This window comes from Oryza glaberrima, chromosome 1 (assembly GCF_000147395.1).
Source record: "Oryza glaberrima chromosome 1, OglaRS2, whole genome shotgun sequence".
NCBI classification, from domain to species: Eukaryota; Viridiplantae; Streptophyta; class Magnoliopsida; order Poales; family Poaceae; genus Oryza; species Oryza glaberrima.
In genome coordinates this window covers 24,134,846-24,154,294 of record NC_068326.1, presented here as the reverse complement: position 1 = coordinate 24,154,294, position 19,449 = coordinate 24,134,846, and the positions used below count along the sequence as shown (strand labels likewise).

Here is a 19,449-nt window from a genome sequence, read left to right as displayed (position 1 = left end):
CGCCCGCCACGCCGCTCCCTGCAGCCCACCGTCCCCGCCGCCGCCGTTGGCCTCCGCCTGCCACGCCGCTCGCTACAGCCCACCGCCCCCGCCACTCGCCGCAGCCCGCGGTCTGCGCTGGCGCAGCCCGCCAACGCCGCTCGCTGCAGCCACGGCCTGCGCTCGCCGCAGCCGTCGCCCCTCCTCCGTCCGCCCCGCCGTTCGCTGAGCCGCCGCCTCGCCTCCGCTCGCCGCCTCGCCTCCGCTCGTCGCCCCGCTTCCGCCCGTCGGTACGCGTCCGCCGTTGCCATCGCCGTCGCCGTCCGCCGTCGCCGCACTGAGCTACAGGGCGTGGGGAAGGGCTAGTAGTACAAGAGGAAGAAGTTAGATGTAGTACCTGTGGGGAAAAAATTAGGATGGATGAAGGGTAGTTGAGGCTGACATATGGGTTCCATTTGTCATAGACTTTTATTGGAGATGATAGATAGACCTTTGGAGTAAATAAGAGTGTGACTTGCTAAAATATATGGAGAGTTGGCCAAATAGATATTTGGAGTGAGATTTGGAGAAACTGTTGGAGATGCTCTTAGCTGTGCATCATTTGCATCCTCAAGCAAAGTCACAAGGCACACATATATTACTCCCTCTGTCCCACAATATAAGGGATTTTGAGGTTTTGCTTGTAATGTTTGACCACTCATCTTATTCAAATTTTTTTTTGCAAATATAAAAACCGAAGAGTTGTGCTTAAAGTACATAGATAATAAAGTAAGTCACAAATAAAATAAATAACAATTTCAAAAAATTTTGAATAAGAAGAGTGGTCAAACATTGTAAGAAAAACTCAAAATCCCTTATATTATGGGATGGAGGGAGTATTATATTTTTTTCCTAACCTAAACAAGTTAATAAAAAAGCATGCTTATTCCAGAATTATTTGAGGAGGCCAGCGAAACCCAGTGGCGAGGTCATCGAGCACCTCAGCTCGCTCACACTCGTGCCACTCCCGGTGGCGTGGGACGATCTGCAGATCCCCCAACTCCTCCTCGTCATCCCTGACCTCCCCGTCAAGCAGGTGAACGCGCCTCAGCAACGGCGACCTCTTCATTATCAGCCTGACAAAGCCAGCTTGCCAGCCCAGTCCGTCGAAGCCAGCCACGACGAGCTCCTTCAGGTGACGGTATCGATCCTGCTGCACACCGACGTCGAGGCTGGCACAGAGATCACCTGCACTTCTGTCTTCTGAGTTGTTGTCAATCTGCATTCCAGATATCAGAACAATTTTGGTTAGCAATTATTTCCAAACATCCATGTGCACGCGTTTTCAGTAAGTAAAGTGGTCAGGAAACAACATACATGAACATGTAATGACTCCAAGGCTGGTGTTGCATCGAGCAGTAGGAGAATCCACAGTATATCCCAGTTCACTGGGACATTTGCGATGAAGAGCTTCTTGAGCTGACTGAGCTCACTGAGAACAACAAATGGTTCGATCCACATCTGCATACATGAATGCACAGTGGTTTTTTTAAAGGCAATGCAATGTTTATACACAATTAGTTTGTATATAAGATACCATTACTCACCTGTGTCCCTTTGAACTGAAGAACAAGGGAATCTAGTTTTGGGATCTTTTTGAAGAATTTGCTCGGTGGATATGTCCTCTTAGTACCAGATTCATCATCTATGTCGTTATCTTCAGTTTGAATGTAGTCCAACCTCACATGCCTGAGCTGAGGCACCTGACCATAGGATAACTTGGTTGGGCAACCGCGGCAAACAAAAGTTTCAAGACAAGGCAGACATATCAGATAGATTTTCCCAAAGTTGCACCTGTCCACTTGCAGATTCTTTAATTTCGATGATGGGGCATAGATACGGACTTTGGCTCGGTAATAACTTGAAGATGCGACCCTGAAATCTGTTAGCTGCACGCAGTTTGCAAGAATATCATTGAGCAATCCCATAAATGAACCTTCACTCAATGAGAGTTTGGTGAGCCTCTTTACTGTCAAGCAGTTCCATGCACAAACAGCCTCGCAATTGGACAATGCAAGCCGCTCCAGCCGCAAGCTCCGGTATGTATCCAGCTGCTTGAGGTCATAGCCCAGGCAAAAGCCATCGACAACAAGCTCAAAATCCTCGACACCCCACTTGGCAATGGCTGTGGTGATCCATTCATCAATATTCTCATGCCAATGCCCTAGCGTTTGGAGCCTCAGCTTCTGGACAGGCCGGCGTTGACGCACATTCTTTGGAGCTAGAAGAAATGCATTCACCTGCTTGACATAGCGTCTCATGGCCCGGCGCTCGTAGCGTTCTAGGATGGCCGTGAGTGGTCTGATCGTGGTCATCCAACGCTCATGCCGAGCCTTGATGGCATAGATGTCGGTCAGTTTGTGTACAATCTTTTCTGTTTCATAGGCCGCCTTAGCCTCCATGTTAAGGCGTTTGAGGCGGTGATACCGTGGTGGGAGGATGTCATTGACAGCAAGGTTATAGGATGTGGGCAAACATCGAGGAAGATCACGCCATCTCTTTGAAAGGATGGTGGTTGTTATTGTCGTCCGTGTGTCTAGCTTGCCAAGGATCATGAGTAGTATCTCTTCAGGTAAGCTGCTGATCCTGTCCTCATAACTGGTGCATTTCTTGCCCATACAAATCTGTGTAGTTTGGTGAGGGACATGGAATTGTAGTCAGTGAATGAAGAGGATTGAAGCCACAACACCTAAGTGAGCCACTTTCTTTACAAAATAATTATCAAGACCAGAAATTAACACTTCAATCTCAAATTATTATTTATATTTATTATTAAGATAAAAGAAATTGTTCCAGTCTCAGCATTGTGAGATGCACAAAACCTAGTGGGCTAGTACATTATTGCAAAGCTTAAGTTCAAAAAATCCCATATTACTTCCACCTAAAATTATTACTGATGGTACGGACAAGGTAATGACAACAGTAGTCCTAAATTGACCAACTATAATCGAGATACTAAACTAACAGTCCTGCAGCTAAAACTGAACATCTTTAATTGCAGTTATTACTCTGTTCACAACAAGAGTGCTGTATTCCAGAGTTTGGTGGGACGGCCAATCCAAAATAAAATAGAAAAACTATCTGCACTGCAGTGAAATTGATCCAGAATGTTGAGAATTAATTTACTTGGATATAATTACTTCTAATGAGGTCTGATATGATAAATCGTGGAAATTTCTACGAGTAGATAGTGAACAAGATAGAAATTTCAAGGACTATACCCGTTTGGAGAGTGGGGAAGCGGTGGTGGCGGTAGAGAGATCCGAGGCCTTCCGAAGCCGACGGTAGCGGCTAGGACGCGTCTCTGCAGCCATCGGTTTCGGAAGGCGGTGGTCGCCGGCCGGCCGGCCTACGGGAAGGGGACGATGGCTAAGTTGGTGCGAGGGCTTTACTTTGACGAAATTCCTTTATCTTCTATCTTTATGGATCAAATTGCCCCTCATCTTCTACCTTCTTCCTCTCAACTCCTCTTCCTCCTATCCCTCTCGATCCCCCGAGCAAACAGAGTGCAGCAAATCAGTGAATCCCCTACCCACCACGATGAGCGGCGGCGGCGACGGGGCGGAGGTGGAAGCTCTTCCACGTGGCGCAGGACAAGGTCCTGCTCAAGCTGCAGGCGAACTCCCAGTGGTCGATGCCCGTCGCGGCCGCCGGTCCCTCGCTCGACCCCACCGCCGCAGTAGATCCCCTCGACCGCGACCTCGTCCGCCGGATCTGAAGCCGAAGGGGCCGGATGCTCCGCCGCCGCCGCCGGTGCGGTCGGGATGGAAAGGCCGGGATCTCGGCAGGGAGTCGGACGAGGACGAGGAGGTGATGCCGCCGGAAGCAACGCCGGGCTGCTCCGGGGGAGTTGGACGTAACGCAATAGTGTATTTTTTTTTTTTTTTTTTAAACCTCAAACGCAATAGATTGATCTCAACTAGGCACGTCCTTCCCCGTTCCAATTTACCGACTTATACAGACAGAGTTAGGGATAAAAAGGGATTGGAAACCGATGTGAATTAGCTATACCATACTTATTTTCATAATATTATTTTGGAAGCACAATTGAAATCGAAAACACTAAATACATAAGTGGGATCGCATATTATCGAGCATGAAACGAAACCGAATATGATAATGGATATTTATAAAAACCTCTCAAGTTGAGTTTCTTAAATCAACGAAAATATTTAGCATATTATTTTTCTAATAAAATAGTAAGCCAACATTTCTATATATTATATTGTCAAAACTGCTCTATAACCGTTCGTGAAAATCGAATTTCAGTCAAAATCCCTGTACTGCTCTATAACCGTCCGTGAAAAATCAAAATTCATTGTTTCTTTTTAAGAGACCTAGACCCCTATGTAAAAATGATTTTTCTCTTCCTGTTCCCTTAATTGAACCCAAGATATTCTTCCAAGATATTCTTCTCCTCATATAGTTTACTAACTATCTCATATATCAAGCTCTTTTTTTCTAGACAGGAGATACTATTCATTTTATTTCACCCCTCTGGAACCAGTAACGTTTGTTTTGCACTTTAAATAATTCCAAATAAATATGTCATAAAGTACAAAGTAGTAACCTCATCGATCTCTACAACTTTGATGTAGATCGAGCATGTCTCCATAGGAGGTTGTTTGAATCATAGTTTTGAGACTTTGTAAAAGTAGATATGAAATTTTATAACGAACATTTAGACCTCTAAATGATCTAAAATGATAAAGTTATCAATAGCAAAAAGATCTCATCGAGATCTACAATTTATATAAAGTTTATTTTCATCCGACTTTATATGATAAAGTTATGTATATATACGTGGTTTTCCTAGAAATTGTTTCCTTTCTATGGATATCTATATGTATATATACCTAATTTAAAAATATACAAGGCTTCCGGTGGATTTTTGTCCGTCTCTACCCAATTTTTTTCGTCCGCAACATCTGAGTCAAAGACAAGAAAAATCATCCATAGTTCGCATATAACATAGAAAAAATCTAACCAGTTCGTGTTACATCCCAAATACAAGAATTGAAGAACGGAGAAAGAAGAAAAAAAAAAAACAACCCAAATCGAACAAAAATCCAATCACCGAACCACGCCGGAGACACAAGCGGCATGACTTTGCTACCGTCGATCTTCAACCACCACTACTGCCTTCGAGCTGTCGCCACCGCCTTCCAGGCCAAATCTGTGCAAGGAGGGGGGGCTGAGTGGCCACCGACGGTGGCTCGGTCGAGCTGCGTCGCCGCTTCAGCCACTTGCCACTGCCTCCCACCGGATCTGGCGACAAGCGGGGCAGTGGCCGGCACCACGGGAGGAAAGGGACCAATGGTGGTAAGAAGGAGAGCACCGGTGGGGGGAGAGAGAGCAGCGTCCCTGATGGAGGGAGCGAGAAGGGGAGCGGCGGAGAGGGATCAACGAAGGGGAAGCGCCGCTGCCGGTGGTGAGAGGGGATAGGAGGGGAGGGGGAGAGGCGGCTCGTGGAGGAGAGGGAACGATGACGCCGGTGAGGGAGGAGTGAGGATGGAGAGGGAGCGGCGACACCGGTGGGGGAAGTGGGAGGGGCGGAGAGGGAGTAGGCAGAGGGGGAGAGGCGCCGTCGGTGGGGGGGAGGGGGGAGAGGGAGGCCGGAGAGGGAGCGGTGGAGGGAAAGAGGCATCGTCGGTGGAGAGAGGCGGCCCGCGGTAGTGAAGGGGAGAGGAAAAGGTAAATTTAGGGTTAAGGTTCACCAACGATTTTGATGGATTCGGAATCAATCCGAGCCATCCATCGAAATGAATAGCTCAAATCGATCTTGTGTCGGGCCAGCCTCCATCCCTAGGCTGTAACACTGCTGGGTCACATGTGTGAATACCGTAGCAGGCCAACGGGTCCAAAGATGCCTTTTTTTCTTCTTTTTTTTAACTTTCTTTATTTGTTTATGAATTATATATTTTCTTAAAGCTTCATATCATGGAAAACTAAAACTAATCATCTAATATTTTTATATTTGATATTTTTTAGTAAAAAAAAACTAGATAGTTTCCGACCACCTTCCATTATCCGTCGGATACTTATTCCTATCGCATTCGTTCCCTTAAAAAAAAAATATCCGGATTTGTCTCTGTATCCTGTATTATCCGTAAATCAAGAACTATCCGAACAGTTCTAGTCCCCTACTCTGTGCCATTGCTACTTTGCCTGGGTCGTTACCGACCGCTCAGTCTGATAGTGCGCCTCCGATGTAGGCACAAGTGCTACACTGTCATGCATGTTGTGCTGACATGCCTACTGCATCCTGCTCCGCCAAGATGACGGCCTTCGGTGGAGAACGTTGAGGCGGGTGTTGCAGCCGGTGATGCCCTCGCTGTGCTCACCACCTCCTTCTCTTAGCACCTCTCCTTCGATGCAAATTCTGCAACATGGCTGCCAACTTCTCAAAGTCTGCCCTTAACTTCGTAAAGCTCCGGGAGAGAAGTGTCGCCGGTACCAAATTGCTGCTGGACGGCTGCTCTCAGCTGATGTCCAACCAACAACAACCGTCAGAGATTGCATGGCCATGGGCCCATGGAGGATTTTCCAGACATGTTCAGCCAGGGGCGGATCGAGCTAGAATAAAATAAAGGAGGTTCCACTCGTTTGCTTTACTCTGGTTTGAATCAAATTTAACTTTGATACAGGTGTCTAAGTTTAAACTGATGGGGTATATATATGGTGAAAATAGATAAACTATAGGTTTTTTTTTGAACCAGGTTTTTGGGCATCCCCCTAGCTATACTAGCTCCGCCCCTGTGCTTAGCGGCCGCTTGAGTTTGGAATAGAAAGGAGGCCTCCACATGTGTTTTCGTTTGGAGCACGTGGGATCTTCTTCTACTGAATTAGTTGATACCCCGCGCGTTGCTGCGGGCATAAAAGAGTAATTTCCAGTGTGCAATATTAGCGTAAATAATCTAATCGCTGAGAATCTATCTTATATCTTATAGTAATAATTATCATCACACCGATAGGTGATGGTGTATGAAATATTTTGCTACTGGCCAGAAAATTCACAAATATAAACATTCTGAATGAGAGAAACAAAATCATATAAAATACTGCCGGAGGCCTCCTTTCTATTCCAAAATCAACTAATTTTATTTTAGTTCCAAAATCAACGGTTATAGAAACAAAATCATATAAAATACAGGTTGAAAAGGGGTTATGAAGGCGCTTGATGTGCTCAGAACTACTCGGAAAGACAGATAAATTAAATAAAGTTTTTCACAATGAGTACACAGGAATCAGAGATTTTATTTTATTAAAACTTAGGAGTGTGTCAAGAGAATTCCAACAAAAATTTAAACACCATTAAATCACTTGAAAATGTGTGTGGAATCTTGGCACCTGAAAGACCAACTTTCTAGGCATTCAATCAGTCCAAAATATGGAAAATAAGATGTAAAATCGTAGTGCAAATTTCTGGGTCTTTTCATTACAGATGTAATTAGATACATTTTGATATCCAATTTTAGAACATTTTCACTTCGATATTGCATCTCATTAATCAGGATCATATAGCTCAAACTATCGCACTTCACTATACAAAAGAAACTGCCGAGTTTCAAGTTTCATCGGGGTTCAAACAAAGTATTCAGGTAAGTTTCTCAAATAGAAGTGATTAATATGGGATGTTTTTGAAAAGCAGCTTAGATGCAGGTCGAGAAACATAGCCTGGCCAAGGAACAATATATTTTGGAACCATATGTAGATCGACTTCACTTGAAAAACTTGTTGGTAGAACTCTAAAGTTAGAGACTGAAGGTTGCAAAGTAAAAGTTTTTACGCAAGGAACAATTATCTTGTAGCCAGTAGTAAACATGGATCATCAGGGAAACTCACAATAGTTTGGGCAAGCAATAATTTGAGGAGCATAATCGATTGCCACTTACCACCACTACAATTACTGGAGGAAGTGCAGTTTTGCAGCACATAAGTAAGCTGTGATAGGTCCATATAGTAGAAAATCAATGGCAAAAAATATGAAAGATGACATGTAAAAGATCACTTTGCAAAGCAATGGAGCAAATATTGCTTGGTGCATGAATTCCTGAAAAACTGCCATATTATAAAATCAATCAGATAGAGTAAATTATACCGCCAATATAATTTACTCAATTAGATAATACATAGAACGGTAATATGTGTGGTCAAGGTTGTACGGAAGGATCAATTATAATGCTATACAAAACGAATTATGTAAGCAGATTGAAGTCAAAAGTATCAATAGAGAAGGTAGGCTACAGGAGTATTCTAGAAGTTTTAGAAGGTACCTGTTCTATGAGGCATGGTTGTTGCCTTGGCAGATGTGATGAGATCAGATGAGGGCGATCCATCGAGCAGTGCTGAAGGCTCCTGCTATCGATGTGCGCAGGTCTCGCGGAACCGGCCATGGTGTGGATAGTTGGAAGTAGAGGATGTTAGATTATCCGCAGCTAGATGCCTAGGGGTGAGTTTGAGGAGAGGGAGGTTGATAAGATTGGGAGGATACGTAAAACGAGGTGAGCCATTAGCATATGATTAATGAAATATTAACTATTTTAAATTGTAAAAATGGATTAATATGAATTTTTAAAGCAACTTTTCTATATAAAATTTTTTAAAAAAACACACCGTTTAGTAGTTTGGTAAGCGTGCGCGCGGAAAACGATATGCATTCTCACTCATTGTCGCCTGAATGAACGTGGCCTAGATCAACGATGATACGAGGATCACAAGGATTAGAGCAAGTTTAATAGTATAGCCCACTACTAGCTCTAATTCATTTATAGTCAATCTAATAGCCAATTCATACAATAGTTACTTACTATACTATTAATTTATGGTCCCACCAGTCATATACATATTGCGTCTTGGAGTCTGCGCTGCAGCTGGCAACAGATCTATAGCCCGCTGCTCTTCTCTCTTATCTTTTATCTTATTAAAATATGTTTATAGATGGCTAATAGTCTGCTATTGTACCTGCTTAGTGGGTGAATTATGAAAATATACGTTAGGTGAAAGGAGAATAAATGAATTAAATATGATCACTCGGCTGCCTTTTGATGACGACAGTTCCGTTGCCGGAGAGAAAATTGCCATATTCTAAAAGATTAATGGACGGAAGGGAAAGATTAAAGGCCGAAAGACAGGCCTTGATGGGCCTAGGCCTGGCGGGCGGGTGGGGGAGCAGAGAGCTAGCTTGATGTGAGAAGAGAGCAAACAGCCGTTGATGCTGGAACATAGATTTGATCGGACGGCTTTCCATGCATTGATGACGTGGATTAACCTAGAGCAAGTTTTATAGGAGTTAATACTATAGTCAGTACCAACTATATAGGAAGAAGAGATACACGAGATAGCTCACCGTGACACCGAGAATTGGATCGGTCAGAAGCCACTGTGAGTGACTCTCATACCAAGTTATCACAACCCGAGGCCATGACGGGATAACTAGCGCCGGGAGGATAGCCGGACGGTATCAGCTCCTGAAGAAGGGATGTAAACATAGGTTGGGGAGAAGAATATTGGAGGAAGAGATTAGACTAATTGATATTCATTGCTTAATTGATAATAGATAAAATCTCATTTTTATATAGATGGTATAACTTGATTCTAAGTAAGGACATAATTAATCTTATCTCTAATTAACTAGTACGGACTGACTATGGGTCTTGGTCTTACGGCCCAAGGCCCATGACAAATTACTTCAGTTTCTTCAACACTTGTTTTTTTTTTCTTGCTGTTAGTGATTATTTGTGATGCATAAGAACATATATGCCTACACTTGTTCTCTTATTCGATAAGGTCAGGCAACCAAACATGCCATTTCTAAGTTTGTCATTCTGTGATCTTTCTCAGTTTTTATAGTGCAAATGATCTGAGCAGAAATGAGACCACCTATACACTTGAACTGTTCAGAACTTATGTCAGCACATGAACAGATTTTTCTACACTTGTTCTTTTTTTTTGCTGTTAGGCTGGGAAAGATGGCCAATGATGATATATGTTGTTGTTTGTGATTCATGTGAATAGATTTTTGTTCTACACTTGTTCTCTTTTTCCTGCTGTTAGACTGGGAAAGATGGCCAAGGATGATGGACAGTACACGAACAGATTTTCACACACTTGTCTTGTTTTCCTTTTCCTTATCTGAGGCCATTTTTGGATACAAATGACAGTTACTGATAAGAACAGATACACTGGTGCTGTTAATCATTTCCCTATTCATTATCTAGTTCTTTCTGCCATGCCTTGCCCTGCTATTTATGACTGCAAAACGGATGTGAGCACATACTTCTGAGGCCAACTATGATTTTTTTGGGGCAAAATTAGTTATATAACATCGAAAGTTTATGTTTTTTTGGTTTTATAGCACTGAAAGATACCGGTTCACTTTAATAGCACCCAAAGTTCACCATGTTCCCATTTTTAACACTTCCGTCAATTTTTCTGTCCGTCTTGATCGTTATTGACCCAGCCACGCACACGATATGACGTTTCTACCTCTCATTGACATGCATTCTACTTGTACTTGTGAGGGGTAGAAACGTCATATCGTGTGTGTGGTTGGATCAAGACGGACGGAAAATGATCAAGAATTGACGAAAGTGTTAAAATGGGAACATGGTGAACTTTGGGTGCAATTAAAGTGAACCGGTATCTTTCGGTGCTATAAAAACCAAAACATGAACTTTCGATGTTATATAACCAATTTTGTCTAATTTCATTTATCACAGAATTTTGTGATATGGGAGCTCAGATTTCTATTGGAGCCGCAGATAGAAACATTCATTCTCACAACACAAATTTAATAAGGTAACCTCACCACTCACAAAGTATATATTTACATACGAGATGCATCCATCTAACCAAACACATCTCTTGCATGCAATCATTTCATTCGTCTTTTGCTGCAACCAACCAAATAACATCCCAGTATATATAGGTTCATCTCATGCCAGCAACTAAACATCTACATGTGCATTACCTAAGCCAGATTTATAGTTGGCCAAAAGGCCCGCAACCCGATGGCCTGGCCCACGGCACGGAGATTTGCCCTGACCTAAGCACGGCACCACCCGACTTTCGTCGGGTCCGTGCCGGCCCGGCCCAACTTTTGTCGGGCCTGTGTTGGCTCGAGCTGACCGTTGGGCTATGTTGACCTAGCAAGACATGAACCAACACTCCCTCAAGCCGTAGCTCATCGGTAGCCGGCCCAAAGAAAAGATAGACTTATTCTAGACTTATTCTAGCTATATAAGGTAAGGCCCAAAGGGAAGGATGCAAAATAGACTTATTTAGCCATATAAAGTATGACTCAAAGAGATAAGGGAGGCAAAATAGACTTGAGGGAGGAAAAAAAACTTAGAAATAAGGATAAGCACGATAGGTTAGTCGTACCTTCCAACCGACACGACATGATCTGAGTCTTATTGGACTGTGCCTAGGCCATAGGTACAGCCCATGGTGTGCATGACACGGCATGGCGTGTTGGTCGTGTCGTGCCGGCCCGATAAATCTCAGGCTGTACCTCGGTTGCACCCGGGCTGAACCGGACGGCCCATTTGATTATCTATGGCTACATTAAACTCAACCTATATGTGAAAGAATAGTCAGAGTAAGGAGATACTAGCAATCAAACACACCCTTAGTGGTGATGGACTGATGGTTGGCGTGTCGTGCCGCGATTGGTAATTCACGCGCCACGCGCCAGCTGGCGGCTACTCCCTTCGCCCTCTTTTCGTTTTATTGTCGTTTTTTCCGCTTTTTTCTTATTATTTTTTTAATCTTTTAGCACACGTGTTTTTTCAAATGTTTTGAGTTGAAAGTTTTTAAATCTTGACTTAAAAAATTTTAAATTTTAACTTAAAAATTTTTAAATCTCGAGTTGAAAGTTTTCAAATCTGAGTTGAAAGTTTTCAACTCTCAAGTTGAAAGTTTTCAAATCTGGATTGAAAGTTTTCAAAGTTGAGTTGAAAGTTTAAAAAAATTAAATCTTGACTTAAAAATTTTCAAACCTCGAGTTGAAAGTTTGCAAATTTGGGTTGAATGTTTTTAAAGTTGAGTTGAAAGTTTTTCAAATTTGAGATGAAAAGTTAAAAGTTTTCAAAAATTGATCAAAAAATTCAAATTTTGAGTTGAAAGTTTTTAAATCTGAGGTTAAAATTTTGAAAATTTGACTTCAGATATAGATTTATTTTCAATTTGTTAGTTAAAAAAGTCTCGCAAAAAAAAGAAAATCTTAAATACTACCGTCAATCCGTCATTATCTAAAACTAATAGATTAGTCTAATCTTAAATACTACCGTCAATCCGTCATTATCTAAAACTAATAGATTAGTCTAACCTACCTACATGAGAAAAAGCGCGCTCCGGATGCGTACGCGCGCATTAGGAATCCCCGTGTCGCACACAGTAATCTTGTCGGCCAATTTGCCGGTGCTGATCCCAAGTTGACATGAATTGACCGTCAGATAACGTCCGGTAGCTGGCTAGCGCTGTTATTACTCTTTTTGCTCCCAATATGACATGAATTGACCATCACGTCCAATGTATAATTTTAAGGTGTAAAAAGGCATACTTCCTCCGCCAAAACTCAACCTAGAAAAGAAAGTATCCCTTTCCAGTATAACGAATCTGGACAGTCCTCTCTCTGTCCTAAAAAAACTAAACATAGGAGGGGAAGTGATCCTTCATAGTACTCCCTCCGTCCTTTAATATAAGGGATTTTGATATTTTACTTGCATTGTTTGACCATTCGTCTTATTTAAAAAAATGAAATTATTATTTATTTTATTTGTGACTTACTTTATTATCCAAAGTACTTTAAGCACCACTTTTCGTTTTTTTTATATTTACAGAAATTTTTTGAATAAGACGAGTGGTCAAACGTTAAAAAAAAATAGTGAATATCCTTATATTAGAGGACGGAGGTAGTATAACGAATCTGAATAAAGACCGTTCAGATTTACTGTATAAGGAGATGTCACGTCCTTATCTAGGTTGGGTTTTTTTTTTTGACAGATGGAGTACGCATTAGTAGCTTCCGAGCCTCACACGATGGGCATGATCTAGAGCACTGAAGATTTTTTTTAATTTACTAGTAAAAGGACCCGTACGTTGCAACGGGAAACAAAATAAAAATACTATAAACATTAGAATGTTAAGGTTTAATTTTCGTAATTCGAGTTACGTTTGGTGGGAGATTGTTAAGGAAAACCACATTCGAAGGTTTTCACTTATTTTTGCTCATAACTAATGTGCGTGTGGACCCAAAAGTGTACATGTGGACAGTGGTGAATGCATGACTAAACTTGGTTTGCTAGTGAAAATAACTTACACAAAACTTTTAGCTAAAATAGATGGTTTATTATGGTGTTTTCCTTATCACGATGAAATCATCCAGATTAAAATCCACCTGCGCCTTTAAGGCCTCATTGGTTGGCCTAATGCTGAAAATAAGTCGTATATGCCCTATTAGCAATAAAAAAATATAGATACAACTTTCAGATATTCTTACCGATATAAAATTCAAGTGCTAAAAAAAACTTTGATGAAAAAAAATTAAATCAACTTCAAATTTGAGTTCTAAATTTAAATTTTAGCAGTAGCTTGTAAGCCATAGGGCAAAAGATGGGAACCGATGGCATTTATACATGAAATTGCCACTTGTAACATTGAAAATAATTACTTACTGCTGAGTACACCATTTTGTGCAAATCTATAAAAGATCAATGAAAAATGTGACGGTAATAATCATTATAGAGTAAATTTCAGAAAAACTGCAACTTTATAGTGACAAAATTATTAGTTTGCTGCAACATTAGCGATATGTTTCAGTTTGCTACAACAATAGCGTGGGAAATTATCACAAAACTGTAACTTTTACGTTATGTTTTGTGATAATTTCCCACGCTAATGTTGTAGCAAACTGAAATATGTCGCTAATGTTGCAGTAAACTAAAATATATCGCTAATGTTGCAGCAAACTAATAATTTTATCACTAAAGTTATATATGAATCTAACCCTTCTGTACATCACGACCAGCGCAGGCAGCTTCTGAGCGGTCTTTCAATTGATGGGCTCTGGTGATGCTCAAGCTACGTGAAAAAAAAAAAAAGCAAGCCCACATATGAGTCGGGCTATTATTTGATCCGACGCGACGGACATGTTTGCTCCCGTATTCGAGTCCATTGCGAATCGGACCGCATGACATTGTGCTCGTCTTCCACGTGTCCACGATAAAAAAGATAAAATTATAAAACCAACACACAAACCAAATTAAACATGGATGACGTATCAAAATTCTGACAAAAACATCTTCAATTTTTATTATTGATTTTTCATAATAAAATATTTTTAGTTTGATCAAATTCATATGAAAATATAACAATATTTCTAACACAAAACAAATATATAACAAAAATATATTTATCATTATATTTAATAAAACTAATATGATATTGTAGATATTGCTTTTTTATATAAAATTGGTTAAATCTGCATAAGTTTGATAATTAAAATCAAAACGATTTATAATATAAAACGGAGGGAATACTAGACAACCAGGGATGCAATTCCAAAATACCACGAAGCCAGTTCACGTAAGTATGTCGAGAGATCTGCAACGTAAGAAAGAGTTGGGGAGAGGTCGGCAAAATTGTGGCAGATCCATGCTATTTTGTGCAATTTTGCGACTGGAATTTAGACCCTGCAGTCACCCAGATTTCAGAATTTAGTTTTCATATACGCTGTACTATGTATAAAATCGCTCCGCGAGTCAGCGGAACGCCGGCGAGAGATTGGTTGCAACGTTGGCACGGACTTTTTGTGCACGGGAGCAAGCATGAAACGGTACGCAACGCGTGGAGTAATCTTGAACGTGGTGTCCCGATCTAACCGTTGGAAGAAAAAGCAACGGATTTGTTAAACAACTGTCGCCAGAATTTTTTTTCTTTTTAGAAAAAATTTTCCGTTTGTGGGTCGTCATATGAGTGTTAAGATTCGTGCTAGGGTTTGAAGAAATAATTTCACGCCGCATGCCGTGAGATGGGAATCAACCTATGGATCTTTCGTGGATGGAAGCTAACAACACTAGTCAACTAGTTACATTGTATTTATGCTCAAGTTACGATACAATGTATATAATTACATTATAATTATAGTACTATAGTTATAATTGAAAGTTTTAAAATAAAAAAGTCAAAATTTTTATATATAAAAAAATACACAAATTTGCTCATATGGAGAGTCAAACCCAAAACCTAAAGTGCTACCAAGTCACTTACAACCACTAGGCTATAGGCACCTTTGCTATCTATATTTCTAATTCTGATAGTTTTAGTGGCTTCTGATTGGTGGATGTGGCGAGCAGTAATTTGTTGACACATGTTGCTTCTCATATTTTGCGTACATCACATATTGAGAGCAGGTACAATAGTAGGCTATTAGCCAGCTATAAACATATTTTAATGCGATAAACGATGAGAGAAAAGAGCAGCGGGCTATAGATCTGTAGCCAGCTGCAGCACGGACTCCAAGACGCAATGTGTGTATGACATGTGGGACCATGTATTAATAGTGTAGTAAGCAATTATTGTATGAATTGGCTATTGCATTGGCTATAGATGATTTGGAGCTAATAGTGGGCTATACTATTAAACTTGCTCTGATTGGCCAGTTAAAAAAAGAAAAATATAAATTGTTGAGACTCTATCCAGTCACACAACATCCAGATCCTTCATTCCTTCCTATCTGGTTTGATCCAACAACCAGCCGAATGAAAATCTAGAAGCTAACTAGGGGGAATAAAAAAAAGTATCCACCACCTCTCCTGAAAAAAAAAAACCTGAAAGCAGAGACATACATAAACAATTTGGTTTCAGGTGACTTATTTTATCATTAAATAAATATAAGTATGACTTATAATTTATTATATTTATAATAATTTTGTAATAAGACAAACAAATATCATGTTAAAATTCAGTAATGTCATTCATTAGACAGCGGAAGGAGTACATCGAAAAACCCACTAAAATGCATTAAAAGATACCAGTTTAAAGTTTTTCCTTTAAAAATAACGATCTACTACATGTTAAATTCAAAATTAAAAAAACCACAAAAGGTTCTTCCAAATGAATGGTCTTTGTAGAAATTTAATTTAAATGAAATTAATTCTCAAATAAAATGTTTTAGAATGGACTGCAAAAGACGCGCGCCAACAGGCGCGACGCTTTTCTAGTAGTACTACCATGTAAAACGGGCGTGCATCGAGCAGGGGAGAAATATCCCGGCGTGACGCGTGGGATGACTGGGTGAGGGCGTGAGGAATTGAGGCGCCTCCACACGTGACACGTCCCGGCTCCTGGCCGTGGACGGGCGATCGTCGAAAGTTGTTACACTTTTATCTTTTTCTTTTCAGAAAACTTGAAACTTGACACGCCCCCGCACAGAAATTTTTACATTTGGTCATTTTTGAAAACTTATTTTATAAATAGACCTCTAGGAAAACTTAAACCGGAAATGGTCCTTTTTGGGGCGCCAGAGTGGCTGGCGCCGTACCCCAACATGGTGGCGCCAGCCAAACTGGCGCCGTGCCCGTGCCACCGTGGCACTAGGGCTGTCGTGGAGGTGCTGACTGGGCAGAAGGAGGGCGCCAGCCACACTAGCGCCGCCCCTCATACCACGGCGCCAGCATGGCTGGCGCGCCCCTTCTCTGTGGGCCGCCCCCTTAAACCCCGTGGGCCCCACCACCTTTCTCCTCCCCACTCCCATTTTCGCCCAAGCACCAGCCCGAGCTGAGCAGCAGCAGCTCTCCCCCTCTCTCTCCCCCTCACCTCCCCACCTCAAATTCACTCCATTTGAACTCGTTTTTCGCGGGATTTTTTTGTGGAAATCGAAGAGAAAGGTAGACTCCTCCATTCCCCCCTCTTTTTTTTCGTTTTTATTGGTTGAATTTGTAGATTGAAGGGTAACCCTAGAACCCCTTTTTTGCCCAAATTTGTGATTTTTAGCATTTGTTCTTGGGATTTACTTGTTGTAGTGCTACATGTTTGCAATGTACTCATTGGTGTCACGATTTTTTTAACCATATATGTGGTAATGTTAATTTTTGGATTGTTTGGTTGGATGGATGGATGAAAAATTAGGGTTGAGGCATGAAAGTAATTTTAATTTGATGGACTTTATGCTATAGCCTATAGGTTAAACTTTTAACCATTAATTATATGAAGGGGAGAAAATTTTAGTTGCATTATAGAAATTGATTATAGTTAATTAGAACTAGGTTGGGTTGTATGACAGAGTATTTGTAATATTTCGATGTGTAATGCACTAGTAAACTTGTTGATAGTTGTAGGTAGATTAAATATTTTTTTTGGAGTAGTAGCTTTGGGACAAATTAAGTTATGCATTGGTTATAATATGTCGGTTTGGATTACGTTTAGGAATGAAGATTTAATTTATGTTGCAAAATTACATTTGATTTTTCGGTGTAGATGGATAGAATTGTGCGTGTTTACTACGGTGGTAGAGTGGTGGAACCTTATGTTGGTGCACATGTTGAGTTTGAGGATATGTCATTGAAGACCATTTTGTTTCCCACCCACCCAACTCTAGATGAACTAAGGTCACGAGTGAAAGAAGTTCTTGGATGGACCAAGGATAATGTGGAGATTCATTTTTATGGGAGATACGATGTTGGTCAAGGGCATAAGTATATATTAAATGTGATAGGTCAGTTGGAATGGGAAGTTTACTTTGATTTGGTAAAAGAGTCTCAGTTTAGATCTCTAGAGGTGTTTGCATCAAAGTTGGTACGTACTGTAGAAAATTTGGATCTAAACAAATCTTCTTCTTATCATTACGTTGAGAAGAATTTTGTGACATATTCTTCTCGTCGTGGAGGGGGTGCAAGTAAGACTGAGTTGGTACGAGAAGACTTGGAGGGGGAAGGAGATAAGAAGAGACCTTTGCTTTGAAATGATTTAGGGGAGGCAGGACCATCAAAGAGACATTGTAGTAGTGATGATGTGGATGCAGTGAGGGAGATGAAAAGAGAGTTAGTACAAGAGGGGCTTGATCTAAGTGAACATTTGTCGGAGAGTGTGCATTGGTCGTTGTACGGAGGCAACCCTGAATACCCGACGGAAGTAGCAGGCCAATATGTGAATCCAGATGATTACTTTGATGTCGAATTGAGTGGTGGTCACGATTCTGTCTCAGTAGAAGTCAATAGAGAGGAGGTTGACGAGGAGGCAAGTGTTGAGCAATATGATGTTGAATTTGCTGAAGACTCTGATGATGACCGTCCATTCCCTCCACTAACTAACAATGACAAGTTAGCATTAGAGGAATGTCGTGCGTTTGAGAAGGTGTTTGGGAGGAAGCCGGACATTCCTGAGTTTAGGGACCTAACACATGCCCATGGTGCAATACTAGATGGCGGCATCAACCTAGATCAGTTGCCAGAACCATTCCAGGTGGATGGTCTCAGAAAGGGTTTAGAGTTCCCATCCATGGTCGCATTGAAGCTATGGCTCCAGGAGTACGCCATCATGCACCATCGTCCATACCGTGTTGTCAATTCTGCCGCAAATAGGAGGTACACTGTTAAATGTGAAAACCCACAGTGCAAATGGAAGGTCCATGCAACTAAGAGGTCTAGTGGCACGTGGAGGATATCACAGGTTGGTAAGGAACATAGTTGTGCTACTGCCGAAGGTTTAGGGAGCCACCGGCAGCTGACATCTAAGTCCCGGCAGCTGACATCTAAGTTCATAGCAAATAGGTTATGCAATGCCATAAAACTGCAACCTACACTCTCTGCTTCTGCGTTAGCTTTGTATATATTTGAGGTTTTCCAGTATAGGGTGAAGTATGGCAAGGCTTGGAGGGCACGAGAGGAGGCTATGAAGCTCATTTACGGTGAATGGGGTGAAGCGTACGTCCGTTTGCCCACTTTGCTGCAAGCCATTAAGCAGAGAAATCCCAGTATGGTCTACCACATCGATACTCATCCTGATAGGGTTGTCAACATTGATGGAGTGACCAAGAAAATTTTTATGCGTGCTTTCTGGTGCTTTGGTCCTTCCATTGAGGCTTTTAAGCATTGTAGGCCAGTACTAGCTATAGATGCAACCTTCCTAACTGGGAAATACGGTGGTGCCTTGATGACTGCATTATCAGCTGATGCGGAGGACCAACTTGTACCTTTAGCTTTTGCCTTGGTGGAGAAAGAGAATTCACGAGACTGGTGCTGGTTTATCGATCTTGTCCGACGGGTTGTGGTTGGGCCGCATAGGGAGGTTTGTATTATCTCAGATCGACATGCTGGTATAATGAATGCCATGAGGACTCATGTTCCAGGATTGCCACCGGTTCACCACCGATGGTGCATGAGGCACTTCAGTGCTAATTTCCACAAGGCCGGTGCGGACAAGCATCAG

At 41.6% G+C, this 19,449-nt stretch overlaps 1 protein-coding gene across 1 annotated transcript; it reads right to left on the bottom strand.

Moving 5' to 3' along the window:
- Positions 1-540: 540 nt before the first annotated feature.
- On the bottom strand, positions 541-3,932 carry LOC127777254 (uncharacterized). The gene is made up of 4 exons (XM_052303828.1): positions 3,240-3,932; positions 1,566-2,642; positions 1,336-1,479; positions 541-1,237 (listed from the first exon to the last, which is right to left on the bottom strand). The coding sequence occupies exons 1-4, from the start codon at positions 3,330-3,332 to the stop codon at positions 902-904; spliced, it is 1,650 nt and encodes a 549-aa protein (XP_052159788.1). The 5' UTR covers positions 3,333-3,932; the 3' UTR covers positions 541-901.
- Between the last annotated feature and the right edge of the window lie 15,517 nt (positions 3,933-19,449).

Coding starts and splice junctions, on each gene's coding strand:
- LOC127777254 (XM_052303828.1), bottom strand. CDS start 3,332: ATGGCTGCAGAGACGCGTCCTAGCCGCTACCGTCGGCTTCGGAAGGCC. Junction 1,480..1,565: donor TTCAGTTCAAAGGGACACAG/GTGAGTAATGGT, acceptor TCATGTATGCAG/ATGTGGATCGAACCATTTGT. Junction 1,238..1,335: donor TGGAGTCATTACATGTTCAT/GTATGTTGTTTC, acceptor TCTGGAATGCAG/ATTGACAACAACTCAGAAGA.